At 53.3% G+C, this 15,566-nt stretch overlaps 4 protein-coding genes across 4 annotated transcripts; 2 read left to right on the forward strand and 2 right to left on the reverse strand.

Annotated features, from left to right (window-relative positions):
* Positions 1 to 1,656: 1,656 nt before the first annotated feature.
* On the forward strand, positions 1,657 to 3,990 carry BO88DRAFT_425803 (putative MFS transporter; the record flags this gene model as incomplete). The annotated part of the gene is made up of 3 exons (XM_025708862.1): positions 1,657 to 1,843; positions 1,916 to 3,739; positions 3,803 to 3,990. 3 exons carry the CDS (start codon positions 1,657 to 1,659, stop codon positions 3,988 to 3,990), a joined length of 2,199 nt encoding a protein of 732 aa, XP_025562643.1.
* A 1,453-nt stretch (positions 3,991 to 5,443) lies between these two features.
* BO88DRAFT_405198 (putative sensor histidine kinase/response regulator) lies at positions 5,444 to 9,807 on the forward strand. The gene is made up of 4 exons (XM_025706814.1): positions 5,444 to 6,061; positions 6,133 to 7,626; positions 7,675 to 9,422; positions 9,482 to 9,807. Exons 1-4 carry the CDS (start codon positions 5,724 to 5,726, stop codon positions 9,778 to 9,780), a joined length of 3,879 nt encoding a protein of 1,292 aa, XP_025562644.1. The 5' UTR covers positions 5,444 to 5,723; the 3' UTR covers positions 9,781 to 9,807.
* Positions 9,808 to 10,079: 272 nt separating this feature from the next.
* Positions 10,080 to 11,846, reverse strand: BO88DRAFT_366257 (glycosyl hydrolase, family 18). The gene is made up of 4 exons (XM_025704029.1): positions 11,614 to 11,846; positions 11,248 to 11,540; positions 10,572 to 11,184; positions 10,080 to 10,514 (listed from the first exon to the last, which is right to left on the reverse strand). Exons 1-4 carry the CDS (start codon positions 11,685 to 11,687, stop codon positions 10,202 to 10,204), a joined length of 1,293 nt encoding a protein of 430 aa, XP_025562645.1. The 5' UTR covers positions 11,688 to 11,846; the 3' UTR covers positions 10,080 to 10,201.
* A 417-nt stretch (positions 11,847 to 12,263) lies between these two features.
* pigc (phosphatidylinositol N-acetylglucosaminyltransferase) lies at positions 12,264 to 15,426 on the reverse strand (the record flags this gene model as incomplete). The annotated part of the gene is made up of 4 exons (XM_025710072.1): positions 12,264 to 13,515; positions 13,571 to 14,035; positions 14,468 to 15,324; positions 15,386 to 15,426. The coding sequence occupies 4 exons, from the start codon at positions 15,424 to 15,426 to the stop codon at positions 12,356 to 12,358; spliced, it is 2,523 nt and encodes an 840-aa protein (XP_025562646.1). The 3' UTR covers positions 12,264 to 12,355.
* Positions 15,427 to 15,566: the final 140 nt, after the last annotated feature.

Here is a 15,566-nt window from a genome sequence, read left to right on the forward strand (position 1 = left end):
TGGACGTTGAAGAGAAAGACAAAGTGCATCCGATGACGACATTTTGGTCATCCTGTGCGCTCGGAGCGCTTTCTGAAGCCAATCTTCGTATCGCCTTTTGGGCCTCACCTCCCCTGATCGTCTCTACAATGCTGGTTGCCCGGTCTGGTTTGCAACACCAAGCATAGGCTTACCCCACCCCACAAAGTCCGCTGCAGCATTAACCTGGTTGCTGCTTGCAAGCCAGTTGTCGTTAATTCCAGAATGACATATCAGATGATGAGCTACTGGTGCGCCCGATGATCCCTTGGAGGATCGCCTCGTGAAATAGACCCCACCAAAGTAACAAAGCAACAAACGGTCAGTCAATGGGTGAAACACGCAAGAAGCCGGCGAAAGAAAGCCACAAAATGCAGCCAAAAAAGGGGGAAGTATGGGTGAAGAAGCAGAAAGAGTATTCTAATCTCACGGAGAATTGGAATTGGGTATTTGAGTCACCACGTCGTGCTGGTGCTTGCTTCTTGCATGGTGTCGACATACAGACGGACCGTCTCGTGCTTGGCAGATAGGCAGGCCACGTGCATCCCCGACCGGATGTGTTTCGCCTCCCCCAAAAGATGGGAAAAGATGGGAATGCTCAGCCATCGCCCATTTTCACGGTTCCGGAGGGGTTGAAAGTTTCCTAGTCCGACCACTCCCAGGTAGCTTATTTCGTCACCGTTGTACATTTTACGAAAAATTAAGAATTAGCTATCTACCTTGGTGAAGCGGCCTGAGTCAAACAGCTATGCGCTGGTGGTTTGGAGACCTCCCATGTGAGCCCATGCATGTCTGGCTTGTCGATCGGGGAGTTTAAATCTGGTCAATCTCGAGCCAGCGAGAAATGCCATTGGAGACGCCAGAGCTACTTGTCTTACCGCGGGTGTGGGGTGGAGCAGTGAGGTACCCATCCGGTACCGCTGCGGTGCAATCAAAGAATGACATTGAATTGACACCCCGTTCTCAGCTTAGCAGCAACCACAACTGACTTGGACTAACCTAAAAAAAAAAAATCTAAAGCTAAAATGGAGGGTGGTTCTTATCGGGAATCGCCTTCGAATCTCAGTCTTTCCCCCCCAAATCCTAAAAATCTCAAAACGCCATCGTCCACTCAGCCGCGTGATCCCCAGCCCACCATCCTCACCGACTGATTCGACGCTTTGTTTCTTTTTATCATTCATATCATTGTTTTGTTTGGGCTTTCTCCTTATTTTTTATTCCTTTCTTTTTTTTCCCCTAGCTCTTCGTGCATCCTGAGGATATATATGGCTTCCTTCCTCCCCCACCATGTTGCCTGCTGAGCCTGCGCAGTTGCCGGTTCTGCTTTTCCGTCGCAGGCCGTGATAAGTGCTTAGTCGCTTCGAGGTGTGGAGATACTATATCATTCTCGGGTTGCTTGACCATCGTTCGATCAACAAGTGGCCTGTTCAGTCTTTCTGCTCTCTTTGTGTGTACATTATCTCATCTGGTGGTTAGAAACCCACAACGCATGTTCGTGCTACCCTTAAAATCTCCTTTCTTTCACCCTCCCAAGCTATCGTTAGGGCCCTAGCTAACTAGATGGCTACTTGCAGATACTAGCTTCGATTCACCAATTGCGGGACCCCTTCCCCGAACCGTTGCGTTGATTCCACTTCAATGGCGACCGGAGAAGAGCCTGCCACGGCGTCCCCCGCACAGCAGTCGAACCCAGCTAGAAGCTGGTGGAAACGGCTGCGGGGGTCTAATGCCCCTGAAACGCCCGCCATCACCACGAGTCAAAGTCCTTATCGCCCGAAAAGGACTCTGGGTATCCTAAGTGACAAGGAGACGGATGAAGTGCCTGGTACGTTGCAGCTGTAGGAACTATCATTTGCCTTTTGAGTATGATCTTGCTGACATTCACTTGCGAATTTAGGGACCGTTCTTCTACTCTCGTCAAATCGTAATGAGCCTCTCGGTTTGGAACATCAACCGCATCGCGAATCGCATTCGTCGCTGCCATCGCCTTACCCACCGTCCCGATCCTCTTCTCGTGCATCTCGTGCCTCTCGTGCGCGCCAGCAGAAAAAGAAAACCCCGGATGGCAACATAGTGTTGGATCCTCAACCCGATGACTCCATGAACGATCCTCTCAATTGGCCTGTATGGCGACGAGATGCAGCTCTGGTGTCATTGGGGTTCTATTGCCTGATGGGAGGCGGTATGACCCCAATCTTGGCCGCCGGTTTCAGTCAGGTAGCTGCCGCCTATGATGTGACCACCCAGAAGGTCGCATATACAACGGGGTTGTACATGCTGGGTCTTGGGATTGGGTCCGTGATCATGTCTCCTACGGCTATTCTGTATGGAAAGCGGCCGGTATACCTTCTCGGAGCGACCCTTTTCATTATTTCGGCGGTCTGGTGTGCACTGTCACCCAACTACCCCAGCTTGGTCATCGCTCGTATCTTCCAGGGCATTGCAGTAAGCCCGGTCGAGTGCCTCCCCTCTGCCACTATTGCCGAGATCTACTTCCTGCACGAACGGGCGTACCGGGTCGGTATATATACTCTTCTGCTTCTAGGAGGCAAGAACCTGATTCCCCTAGTGAGTGCAGCTATCATCGGGAGTCTGGGGTGGCGCTGGGTTTTCTGGATTGTTGCTATCGTCGTTGGCGCTTGCCTCGCCCTTCTTTTCTTCTTTGTCCCCGAGACATTCTGGGATCGCACACCTCGGCCACGAAAGGCTCACAAGCGTCCCAGCTTTTACCGTAGCGTGTCGAACATTGTGTCCCATGGATTGCGCGGTCGACCGCCTCACGCTCATCGCCTGGAGGAGAATCCGCCGGATGATGACCCCAGCTCTCTAGAGCCGAAGAAGTCCAAGAAGGGTCATGTTGGGTTTGTGGATGACCATGACGAGGAACCAGAGACCATCTCTGAGAAGATAGAGGAGCCGGCTGGCCAGGATCCTATATCGTTCACACCAGAGCGTCCTGCCACTGAGTCGACGCCAAGCGAAGACCCTGAGAAGGCGGATGGGCTCCTTCATCCTCCGCCATTGGCACACATTCACCCCCATGACCTTGAAGCTGCTCGGGAAGCGGCGATCTCCCCAACCCGCAGTGAGTCGCTGGACCCGGGTCCGCCGATCACGTCGGCGGCTCAGTACACCAACCGACTGCGGGATCAGCCGCCCATCCCGTTTACTTACTATCTCCGCCCGTGGAATGGCCGGATTGCTCACGACAACTGGCTACGCGTCGCGGTGCGGCCATTCATTCTCTTTGCATATCCCTCTGTGCTGTGGTCGACTGTAGTGTATGCCTTGTCTGTCGGCTGGCTCATTGTGCTGTCCGAGTCGGTTGCTACAATTTATGAGCAGCGAGACACTTACAACTTTACCGCGCTGCAGACTGGTCTCATTTACATCTCGCCCTTCGTGGGCGGCTTGCTGGGTACCGCTGTTGCTGGTAAGGTGTCTGACATTATTGTGCAATATATGACACGACGCAACGGGGGCGTCTACGAGCCGGAGTTCCGGCTGGTGATGGCGATTCCCATTGCAATTTCGACCACCATTGGACTGATGGGATTCGGTTGGAGTGCGCAGGAGAAGGATGCTTGGATTGTGCCCACCATCTTCTTCGGGATCATCTCGTTTGGATGCTGCCTGGGAAGCACGACATCCATCACCTTTTGCGTCGACAGCTACCGCCAATATGCCGGGGAGGCACTGGTGACATTGAACTGGAGTAAGAGTAAGTTGCACCAAACATAGCATTCCCGAGTGATGTGGATCCGCAAACTAACGATGGATGCAGATGTCTTCCATGGGCTGATCTTTTCGCTGTTCATTGTTGACTGGCTGGATGCGGAGGGCTCCCGGTTGGTGTTTATCGCGCTGGGAGTGATTCAGCTGGGCTGTCTATTGTTTTCGATTCCCATGTACATTTATGGCAAACGGGCCCGGATGTGGACGGTTCGGATGCGCCTGATGGAACGATTCTAGAGGGCTGATTGGCCGGACCGGGACCCTATTGGAGGGACGGATCGGATGATTCTTGATTTTGGGTGTAGATCTGGGCTGTATCATGATACCTATCTATATTAGATCGTACATATAGTTGACTATTTGCTGACGATTGGAGCTGTCATATCGCCATCGAGCCCCATTTGACTGTGGGAGCAAGCCCTGCGGGGGTGCTGGGGCTGATGTCAAGGGAAGGCGAGGGCGGAATGTCATACAGCATCCACAATGAGTAATTGTTGCCCTGCAAGTCATCTTTTTCATGAATAGGAAGAGTAGTATGTGTGTGTGTGCATTTGTCCCGGGCCACCGACACAGCCACCCTTAACACATCCCACAGTCACCAAATTAATTTCAATTTAATATCCCGTCCCCATCCAAAAGTGAGGATCTCAAGTACCCATCCACAAGTATCTAGACCCAGTTAAGCAAGCCACAAATCTCCCCGCCCAATCCGGATTCTAGACCGCTTAGTCACCGCCATTGCATGGCCCGCCAGTTGAATGGCGGCTGAACGGGCACCAGCTGCAGCCCATGTCGATCATGATGCGCCCCACGACGTCAGAGAGCAGATGGGGCCTTACTAGTGACTGCCTTATTCAATTTGCCATCTCATTAGTGTGTAGATGTGCTGCAGCGGCTGAGCAAATCCGCACAAGATAGATAGACAGATAGTAGCCCGGGAAGTACCTCGACACCTGAGGAATGGACCAATGCGGCCAGACTGGCCCCTGACTGGTGGCTTGCCAGCCCGGAAACGGGGATTTAGAGCCAATTAGGATCCACAACAGACCCCTTGACCAACTGGATTGAGTCTAGCGCCAAACAGCAAAACCGGTATTGCGATGAAGAGACTGGCCAATCACGAATGGAATAGGACAGGCTGAAATCAATCTGAAATGTGTTTTGAATCACGGCGCGGAAGGGAGACCCTCGGTTACGGGATTGATTACGGGAGACGCCTGGTTGGAACCAGAGGAACGCAAGCAAAGCAAGTTGTATGATTAGACAAATTGATACTTTGGGTATCTGGTGGAGTTGGCATCCCGATCACTTGAGGTCCCATGCCATCCCATTCGTCGGGGCATTCGTCCATGATTCTGATCCAGTCTGCCAATACCTTCTTTTTCGCTTGCCACCTTTTACTCTTTTCTCGGTTGCCACGGGATGACTTTCAGGTACTACTGAGCACTGACTGACGACGCAACCCCCCAAAAGTAGTTGAATTGTGCCTGTCTGCCGTGGAATAAGCGTGGGCCGGAAATCCGACTTCCCACGGCTGCCATCTTCTTACAATACTGGCTCTGCTCGACTACAGACGCACTTTCGCCCTCTCCTGCACGCAGTCCTTGATATTAAACAGCTCGCTTTCCAACCTTGTTTCAGAGCTTTCCCTCTTTTTCTTCCCTTTCCCCTTCTCTTGCTGCTGCTTCTTCCTGATCTCTCTTCATCCTTTCTCTCTCTCCCTTCCATCAGCAGTTCTTCCTCCCTTCCTTCCTCCCCCCCGCCAGCATTTTTTGCCACACTCTATTCCAATCGGGCCAGCCACCATCTACTAGTCCCCACTCAGGCCAGGATGGATGCGTAAGGCAATCGACGCCATCGCTTGAACTACTCCCCTTCTAAACTTGATTCTCTCTCTCCCTCTACCTCTATCTCTTCCCCCCTCCTCTCGTCCCTCTATCCTCCTTCCCCATCTCCATATTCCCCCCACCATGGAGCTCGCTTCCCCTCCTCCGAGGGACGATGATCATAGCACTGGTCGGAGGGTGCGCGAGCTATATCGCTATTTCCGCCCCGAACGGACAGCCAGTTATCAGGAGCGCTATCAGAGTATCTCGTCCGACGACGCACCACCACCCACTATCCTTGATCCTTCTTTCCCGCCGCCATCCCCATCGCTATGCTCGCAATCGCAGTCCGGTCCCGCCATCGGTCCAACCTCGACGGGGCTAGTGCCCGAGGCCTTGGTCTTGGGTGACCCTAATGCGACTTTAACGTCTTTCGCGCAGCTGGCAGCTTTGCGTCTCAATGTTGAGCGCGTGTTGATCAGGTACGATACCAGTGCATCTCCTCGACATGTATTTTTTCGCCCTTGCCGTGCTGACTCAATGGGCATGTAAGTGTGTCAGATCGTCAGTCGCAATTTATCCTCGCCCAAAGCACTCGCACTGGCAAGGTCAGTGATTACGAGTCCGCTAGCGATGGCATTTGGAATGGCTGTTCGTCCATGTCCACCAATGCCTGGAGTATGTGTAAGGTGGGTACCTACTCGTCAGAGAAGTACGTAGATCGGTTACTCAACAAAGTATTGCGTCCTTCGTTGCAGGCTACTGTTGCGCTTCCGCCCAACAACCGAGAAAAAGGTCAACACAGCTTCCTGGTGATCGACGACCTGCGCGAGGATGATCGCTACAAGCGTCTTCAATTCGTGCAGGGCGAGCCAGGTTTCCGTTTCTATGCCGGAACGCCCTTGACAACCCACACCAACATCAACATCGGCTGCTTTTTCGTTCTGGATACCAAACCACACAATGGGTTGAATGACGTGGAGAAAGAGACCCTTGGGTCGTTGGCAGACTTGATCATGGATTATTTAAAGGTCAGCCGCCAGGCGTCAGAAGGTCGTCGTGCAACTCGATTGTCGCGCGGTCTCAGCTGCTTTGTCGAGGGCAGCTCCAGCTTCGTCGATGCTTCTCATCCGTCATTAGCTGGCAGCTCTGCCGCTGCACCTAGCACCCCACCATCGTCGAGCCAAAGAGCCAATCACTTGTCCGTAGGCTCCTTCAACAGCTTCGATATGCCGTCGAGACGCTCACACAGCACCGATGCCCGTTCTTTTAGCTCTGCATCGGATTATAAAGCCGATCAAGCAGTGTCGTCGGGTCCTGACACGCCACTACCAGACTGGTGGTCCGGTAACCGCCAGAAGGAATTGAAGGGAGTGGACGAGTCGCAGGGACACACTTGGGCGTTCCGACGAGCCGCAAACCTGATTCGGGAGAGTCTAGAACTGGGTTCCGATGGAGGTGTTATCTTCGTGGAGAACAGCAACAGTCCGATGCTGGACACGGACACTGGCAGCGATGGCTCTGTAGAGGGCAACACTCCTGCACCGGTGTTGGCGATTTCGACCAACGATGAGCCGTTTGCGCCGGGCCCAGGCTCCAAGGTGCTCTATCCTGCCGCGAATCTCGACAGCACGTTTCTGCATCAGCTCCTGCGACGCTACAGCAAGGGGAAGTTGTGGTCGTTTCATCGAGACGGTATGATTTCCAGCTCCGACGATGAGACCCCTCGACAGAGTCGATCGCGTGCGCCAAAGGGGCCGGAGATCGGCAAGGGTGGGTCGAAGAAGTGGAAATCCGTGGAGAACTCCATGCTGAACCTCTACTTTCCCAACGCGACTCAAGTTCTCTTCGTGCCGCTATGGAATTCCGCCAACTCTCAGTGGTTCGCCGGGTGTTTCTGCTGGAATACGGAAGAGACGCGCGTCTTCAGCTCGTCCGTGGAACTCAGTTCAATTCTGGGATTTGGTTCCTCCATAATGGCCGAGTGTAACCGGGTCGAGTCCCTCATTTCCGACCGGCAAAAGGGCGACTTCATTGGCAGTATCTCGTAAGCTTGGTTCTCTCACATGTCTCATTAAATACTAACCTTGTTCAGACACGAGTTGCGCAGTCCGCTGCACGGTATCTTGGCGGCCGCCGAGTTTTTGAATGGGACGAATCTGGATGAATTCCAGGGGTCTCTCCTGGAGACCATCAATGCCTGTGGGCGCACCTTGCTGGATACCATGAACCAGGTACTCGATTTTAGCAAGATCGTATCCTTGGAACGAACATATCGCAGCTTGAAGCGGAACAAGACATCGTCCACGGACGTCAAGGGCATGGACCGGTTTTCTGCCCACTTGGACACCTACGTGGCGACCGACTTGGCCCTTCTGGCAGAAGAGGTGGTAGAAGGCGTGTGCCTGGGTCATGCATATGGTCAACGATCCGCAGCCCCTTACGATCAGCCTGTTGTCTTGCCGCTTGCTCAGCAGGGCCAGATCCAACCCGACAAGGAAACGAAACCGAAACCTAGTTCTGAAGTTGAGGTGGTCATGGACATTGCTCACAACGATTGGGTCTATCAAACGCAGCCTGGAGCTCTGCGACGTATTGTTATGAACGTCTTTGGCAATGCCATGAAATACACGCACAGTGGTCGCGTGTCGCTGCACTTGGAAGTTACAGAGGCATCCGAGAGCCGCGTGCGTCGGAATGGTGTCGAAGAACTGGTGACTTTGACGGTGTCGGACACCGGCAAGGGTATCTCGGAGGAGTTCCTGCGTGGCCGCCTGTACACGCCTTTCGCCCAGGAGGATACGCTTGCCGTCGGCACAGGCCTGGGTCTTTCAATTGTGAGAAGTCTCGTCAAGGCGCTGAAGGGCAGCATCAACATCCACAGCCGGCCGGGAGAGGGAACTATCGTCAAGGTCTCGTTGCCTCTCGTGCGACCTGGCCCGGAACTGGAGCTGGAAGAACCTGTCCGTCCCGTGTCGCCATCTACGAGGGAGCAGGAGATGTTAACCGAATGCCGTCTGCTGCGCGAGGCCCATGTTGGCCGACGCGCCGCCATTCTTGGCGTGGATCCCGCCGACGCTGCCTCCCATCCTTTGTGGTCCATCTACGCGCGATACTTGACCGACTGGTATGGCCTCGAGCTTGTTTCATGGCCGTCGGGCACTCCTGTGGACGTTATCCTGGCGGAGGAGCAGAGCTTGTTGGATGGCCTGAGGCCAACCGGCGACGTGACTCTCCCTTCGCTCTTGATCCTCTGCAACAAATCTGTCGACTACACGACCGCGCGTTCGCAATGGGCATCCTTGGCGAATGTGGTCAACATCGTTCGCCGCCCATGTGGACCACACAAACTCGCTCGCAGCATCCGCAGATGTCTCGATACGCAGAATAGCAACACCGCGCCACACAGCCTCGAGCTCCCCGAACGGCCACGCCAAACCACCATCTCCTCCGGAAGCGACCTTTCACCTGGAGAGAGGCTATTCGAAATCACAACCGACACCTCCGAACTCGCTCCAGAGATGACCACCAGCTCCGGCTCCACCTCATCAGCCGAGTATCCTCGCTCGCAAGACTCCGACGGCATGGATGCACCTCTATATACCATTAACTCACCTCTCCCGATCCGCGCCCCATCACCCTTCAAACAGCCCATTCTAACACAAACCGAAACCGAGCGACGCGCCCGCGTCCTCGTAGTCGACGACAACAGCATCAACTTGAATCTGATGCTCACATTCATGAAAAAGCGGCACCTCGCTGCCCTCGACTCCGCCGAGAACGGCAAATTAGCCGTCGATGCAGTCGAACGGGCCCAACATGGCTACGACATTATCTTTATGGGTTAGTCCACCCAACCCCCTTTCAAATACCATTCAAACATTCTAACAAAATTACTACAGACATGTCCATGCCCGTAATGAACGGCTTCGAAGCCACCCGCGCCATCCGCGCCCTCGAAAAAGAGCGCGGCGCAACATGCAAACCAGCCGTTATCATCGCACTGACGGGATTGAGCAGCTCGCGGGATGAATCCGAGGCCTTAAACTCGGGCGTGAATCTGTTCCTTACGAAGCCCGTATCATTCAAGGAGGTGTCGCGGCTGTTGACAGAGTGGGAGGAGAAGGGACTGGATGATCGGATATCTTTGTCCGGACAGGGACAGGGACAGGTGCAGCAGCAGGGGTTGACGTCTAGTTGATGTGGTGTGGTGTTTTTTTTTTTTTTTCCCTTTCCTTTTCCTCCGTTGCCTTTATTCCCCGGTTTGCTTTTTAAAGAGTTGTTTGTCTGTTTGGGATTACTCCGTATACGGGATATGAGGCATGAGTGATACCCTGGTTGTTTATGGCGTTTTTGGGTGTTCCACATATGGCATCATCTTGCATTCATGCATGCATGGCTTCTTTCTGGGATTATGGGGGATGGCAGTGATATATGATGGAAATTTTGCATGATATACATACTACTACTACTGCTACTACAGCGAGTGAGCGGATATAAAAGGGCATATGCATATGCGGTCCATTCAATACTACTATCAAATAAACTACTCCCTTTAACTCCAAAGTCACTGGACACTCCTTCCATCTCCGGATGCTCTACTGAAAAAAATAATCCTACTACTACCTGGAGGCAACACCCTTCTGCATGGCTCCCAAGTGCTCCCATGCCAGTGTGTCCTCGCCCAAACTCCATGCCATAACACCCCCAAGTCCCAGTTTATCCACAATGTCGGTGAACTTGCGTGCAATCATGTCTGCGGTATCCCATGTCCAGAACACATTGACCTCGTCATCAAAGTAGTACTCTCCACCCATGACATCGTCCAGTTTGGCGTTCTCTTGCGCGCGCCGCCATGAATCCGTGATTGAAATGCCTTTGCATGTTCCGTAGTCAGATAGACAGCCTGCTTGGCAGAAGTCGTCGGTTGTTCCGCTACATCCACCACATATTAGCATAAATCCGCATGGAGGATAGGTGGGGTTGACATACCAGTTTCCGTACTGACTGCAGCAACTCCCAGAGGGACACTTCGTCCCCTTATCAAACCCGCAGGTGCCATCCACACTCGTCTTCAGGTTAGCCGGAGGCGCACTCATAACACTCTTTTCAAACGTCAGACTCCCGCTTTTCCCATTATCGCTCCCATCTGCGTTCTCCATAACGACAACCTTGCACCCAATCGGCTGGTCCTCACATTCCTTCTCATCATTGGGATCAGTCTCAAACCACTTGGCATAATACGCCATCCCTAGGTTTGTCTTATTACCAGGGAGGCCAATATCCCGATACGCCTGCACGGTATTGAACGAATCCACAACAGAGGTATGGTGCATGGTGACGTTATTGCGGCGGTTCATGAGGTCGTATGACATGATGTTCACCATATCGACCGAGGGCCAGATCTGCGGGCCTGTGGTGTTGGTGAAGGCGATCATGTCTTCCTTTTTGCCAGGTACTGCGATAGAGAGGAGCTTGTTGGGGCCGAGGGCACTTCGTAGCGCTTGGAGGAATAAGGGATAGGTAGTTATTTCAGAAACTTTGGCACTGTTCGGTGTTGTCTTGTAGTCTTGGCCGTTACCGCCGGGGTATTCCCAATCAATGTCTATACATTTCGGTCAATACTAGTTGCGGGACGGGGATAGCGAGGAAGAGTATGGAGACATACCAACACCATCGAAACCAAGCTGATTCACCATAGCCGCTACGTTCTTCGCATACTGGTTGCGAGAAGTCTCATCTTTCGCGCCCGTTGAGAACCCCGAGCTATCGCCCCATCCGCCGATAGCGATCATGAGCTTAGTCCCCGGGCTGAAGCGACTGCGCATGGTGGAGACAGACTCGAAGGGGGTAAATTGTGGGGGAGAGGCGGAGTTGAAGAGCGTGGACTGGGCGAAAGCCATGATAGCGTGCGTGATGCCTTGAGTTTGGTTGGAGCCGGGGAGGCCACTTGTGTGGTACCTAGATTAATTCCCCATTATTGTTAGATGCGTATAGAAAGAGGTAGTATGAGGGAAATGTTGTTGGTACTCACTCATCAATGTACATGGCGAACCGCATGCTCGCCACGCACTGTAGGCCCATCAGGCCGAGGGCGATTATTCTCATATTACTGATTGTTGATACTTTGATTCTCTGGGTCTGTCCTGTGTTGTTCCACCCGGCGACAGAAAGTAGAGGTATATATGGTGGTGGTGGTGCGCGTTCTTTTGAGTCACTCCGGGCTGTGGTGCTAAATATGTACCTCTTGTATCACCATTCGCTGCCTATCGAACGGAGCCTGCCGTTATGAGGGACAGATGGCGACTCCTACCATTCCGATCAGTCTGGGGTCATCGCCGCAACATTCTGGAGAAGATGCCGGGTGGATGCTCGATCGCGGAGATGGAGGCCAGGTATGTCCGTGGCTGCAGAAACACTAGTTTCCAGTTACAGCATAGCTTGAATGAGGGTAGTGTGACTTGCTGAGACATACAACATGGCGATTGGGGAAGCTGCGATTGAGAATCGCCACGAAAGGCAACAAACATACCAAACAGCATTCCGGCATGTTGGGGCCTTGGTGGGATTGTGACCGGCTGGCTGGGCTGCATTGGCGGATGAGACACCAAAAGCTACATCTATTTGTCAATCAGAGGTTGTGTCTTATTTCTAGTTTGAGCTGAATCGTAAAAAGGAGGGTGTGAATGTTAAACTTCATTATTAGCGCTAGACAAGTCTGAATTTAGACTGTAGGGTATCTTCTAAATGAAATATAAAGCCGAGAAAGCGTACAGCTAATCCCAATGCCGCCGGATGATCGGCCGCGCAGGGTCCCATGGCCCTGTCACCACATTCTTATACTTCTGTAAGCTGATGAGCCACCAGCTACATCCCCCCATGGCCAGTGCCGTTAGGATGCTCCCCAGGATCGAGCCAACCACCGCCGCCATCCATCCTCCACGCAGGGTGATCCCTACCGCGCCGCCAGCAACCCCGACCAGAGCCAAGGTCAGCAGTACATGCCCAGTCCATGACACATGACGCAGCTGCCGGCGAAATATGGGGAAGAGCCCGAACACCTCAATTGAGAATAGCATCAGGCTAAACACATGAGTGGTAGAAGGTAGGCGCGACGCCAGCACAGTCGAGGCCATCACCGCTGCATTAGTGGACAAAGAAGCCGGGAACTTGGTGGCGCCTGCGCCCTCCCCACTTCCATAGTCAAAGGAGAAGATATTCATGATCAGTAGCCAGCAACTCATGGCCCAGATCGAGTCACTCGCCGTAGATTTGGTAAGAGACTTGAGGATCGGGCTAAGCCCGAGTAGCGCAAAGTAGATCAAAAACGCCGATTTCACAGTGGACAGCCGCTGTCGATTCCGCGAAGAAAACATCGACAAGTAGTCCGGCTCCTGAGAACCAGAACCGCCACCCAGGGCCCCGTTCGCAGGCCCAGGCGTAGGCGATGCGGGCTCCTGTGCCCCGTAGGCATCACTCACATACCCCGTGCTGTGTCGCCGGAGCAGTTCACTTGACTCGCCCTGCGACATGTTCAACCCCAGCCCATGTACCTGGTTCTCTTTCTGGCCATTGGCTCGCGAGCTAGTGCCAGACGGGTTGACAGAGCTGGTCATTGAGCTAGAGCTGGAGCCATCGTCACCCTCCAGTGACCGCTCCGCCACTTGCGCATTTTCCACATGCTCTCTCAATATCCACGAATCCCAAAAGATCCAACCCAACGCTGTCCCGACACTTCCCCAGCAGACCACCGAAACTGGGCTCACGCGGCCCTGAACAATGCCGACAAAGCAACACACAAATATAGCCACAGAGCTAACATGTTGTACAATGACCGTGGAGTCAGCCACCAGCGGCCAGAAATCGTAGGGCCGCACTCGGGGATTCCGCTGGAGGTGATCAAGGAACGTCTCGGTGTCGGTGTAGTTGTCCGGGTCTGGGATCGTCAGTATTTCCTGTCATGTGTGTTTCGGGGTGGATATGAAGCGCACATGATTGTTTCACCCAGAGCAGCTTCTTCCATGCACCCTTTCGTCGTCTCCGTCTGCTGGTTCCGCGCACCTTGCGACTCCCTACTCCTGGGACCGCCGGCGGCGGTCGCAGGGCTGCCACGGAGGCAGCAGTGCCCGAATTGCCATTCAGCACTCGGAGAGAGTCATCGTACCCCGTCTGGGTCGGCCGAGCCCGAGGCACGGACGAGGTGTAATATGCATCTTCAGGGGCCAGCCGGTTGGGATCCGGGAGAGCTCGTTGCGCGGCGGTAGGCTTCACGCCAACCGTGCGGTTCGGATGGGTCTCGACGGGTACGGGGGGAGGAACCGGAGGAGGCGAGTCGGGCAGGGAAGGCATGGAGGAGCAGCGGGATTCATGCTTGTAGCATGATGTGATGGATCTATAGTTGTCGCTGAAGACACAATTGCGCTGGTCGGTGACGCGAATCACATCCCAATTCAGGCCTGCAACCACGTGGTGATTAGTCAGCTATACTAACTACTCTGGACGAATGCGTGTCTCTGAGATGGAATTGCACGCTGGAAAAGAGATGGCCAATTAAATTATGTATCTTGATAGAAATATTTCACAATTTGTTTGAATGATAGCATACGACACAACATTTCCGAGAACACTTCATCATGCTTGTAACACGTGCAGAACGTCAATCACAATCCGGTCCAAGCTGTCCACCAAGCCCAGTGCCTGCTCAACTAAAAGGCGAAACTCTCCATCACTGTCTTCGAACAGGTAGTGTTGTTCACGCTGTGTTGAGATCTGACATGCCAGTATCTTGACCTGAGCGTCTCTATCGCAAGCTTGATAAAACGCCGTGGCTTTATCAAATAGCTCCTTCCTCGACCTACATTCGTCCAGAGGAATATAGCGTATCGCACCGATGACTCTCTGGGACCCGAGGCGAAATACAACCTTGCTTGGCTTCAAAGGCTCAGTGGTGTTGCTCGTATTGCTGATGTCGGTAGTCTTGTGCCGCTTGTGTGGTGGTGAGGGCACATACTTCTCTTCTTCAGATGATGAGCCTGCTTCTGATGAAGATGACGAGTCCACTTCCGTATTCTCTTCGCTCTCATGTGCGCGACCTCTCATAGAGTACCTTGTCGAGCAACTTGCCTTAACTGATTTTCTTCTGGCTGCCTTATCCTTTGGGGACTTGCGACGGGTGACCGAAGGAGACCTGCTAACATCCTCGCCTGAGGAGTCCTGGAGCTCTTTTAAATGTTCCCAGGCCTCCGAAGAGTATTCTATTTCCTCCAGGTCGCTGCTAAACACTCGCACTGCGCAGTGTTCTAGCTCCTCTTTCTCATCGGCGCCAGACCATGGCCTAAGGTATGTGCCATGGACAGTGCGATGAGGCGGATCACAATAGACGAATCTCGCTGTGCCATTCGCCTCGTGTAGCACGAGGACACAGTACTTGCGCGGTTTAGTGACGAGGTACCATGTCAGCTCGACCTCATTGCCTTTCCGGTCAAACACTTTCCAGACCATCGATCCCAGACGTCCACTGGCTTTGCATCTCGGATATTCGTTCCCCTTCTCTTCGTGCCAATGTTCCAATATTGTCATCAGGTAACTCGGAAACGGGATTTCAGGTCCCAGCTCTGGTTTCGGGTTGACCTGCACCGCCTGGTCGTCATTATCGCCTGCTTTAGAACCATCGGCAGAGACTGTTGGTTTCTGTTCTTCGTCGTCAGACTCAGTGTGGACGATGTGACGAGAGGCGCGCCTCACCCTAGCAGTGTCGCATGAGAGTTGTCAGCCAGCATGTATTCGAAAGCAGCAATTGATCTTACCTTTCCTTCCAGAAGATGACGGCACCGTCTGCAGGGTTCATTTTTAGTCTGTACGCGAGGGCTAGCATGGGTCAGTGCAATTCAAGAGTGCGTGCTCAAAGGAGCTTCATTTAGTTTACTTACTCCTGGAGGAATTGGCGCGTTTGCTAATCAAAGACACGTCCGCCGATGATACCTAGCT

This window comes from Aspergillus vadensis (assembly GCF_003184925.1).
Source record: "Aspergillus vadensis CBS 113365 unplaced genomic scaffold BO88scaffold_12, whole genome shotgun sequence".
NCBI classification, from domain to species: Eukaryota; Fungi; Ascomycota; class Eurotiomycetes; order Eurotiales; family Aspergillaceae; genus Aspergillus; species Aspergillus vadensis.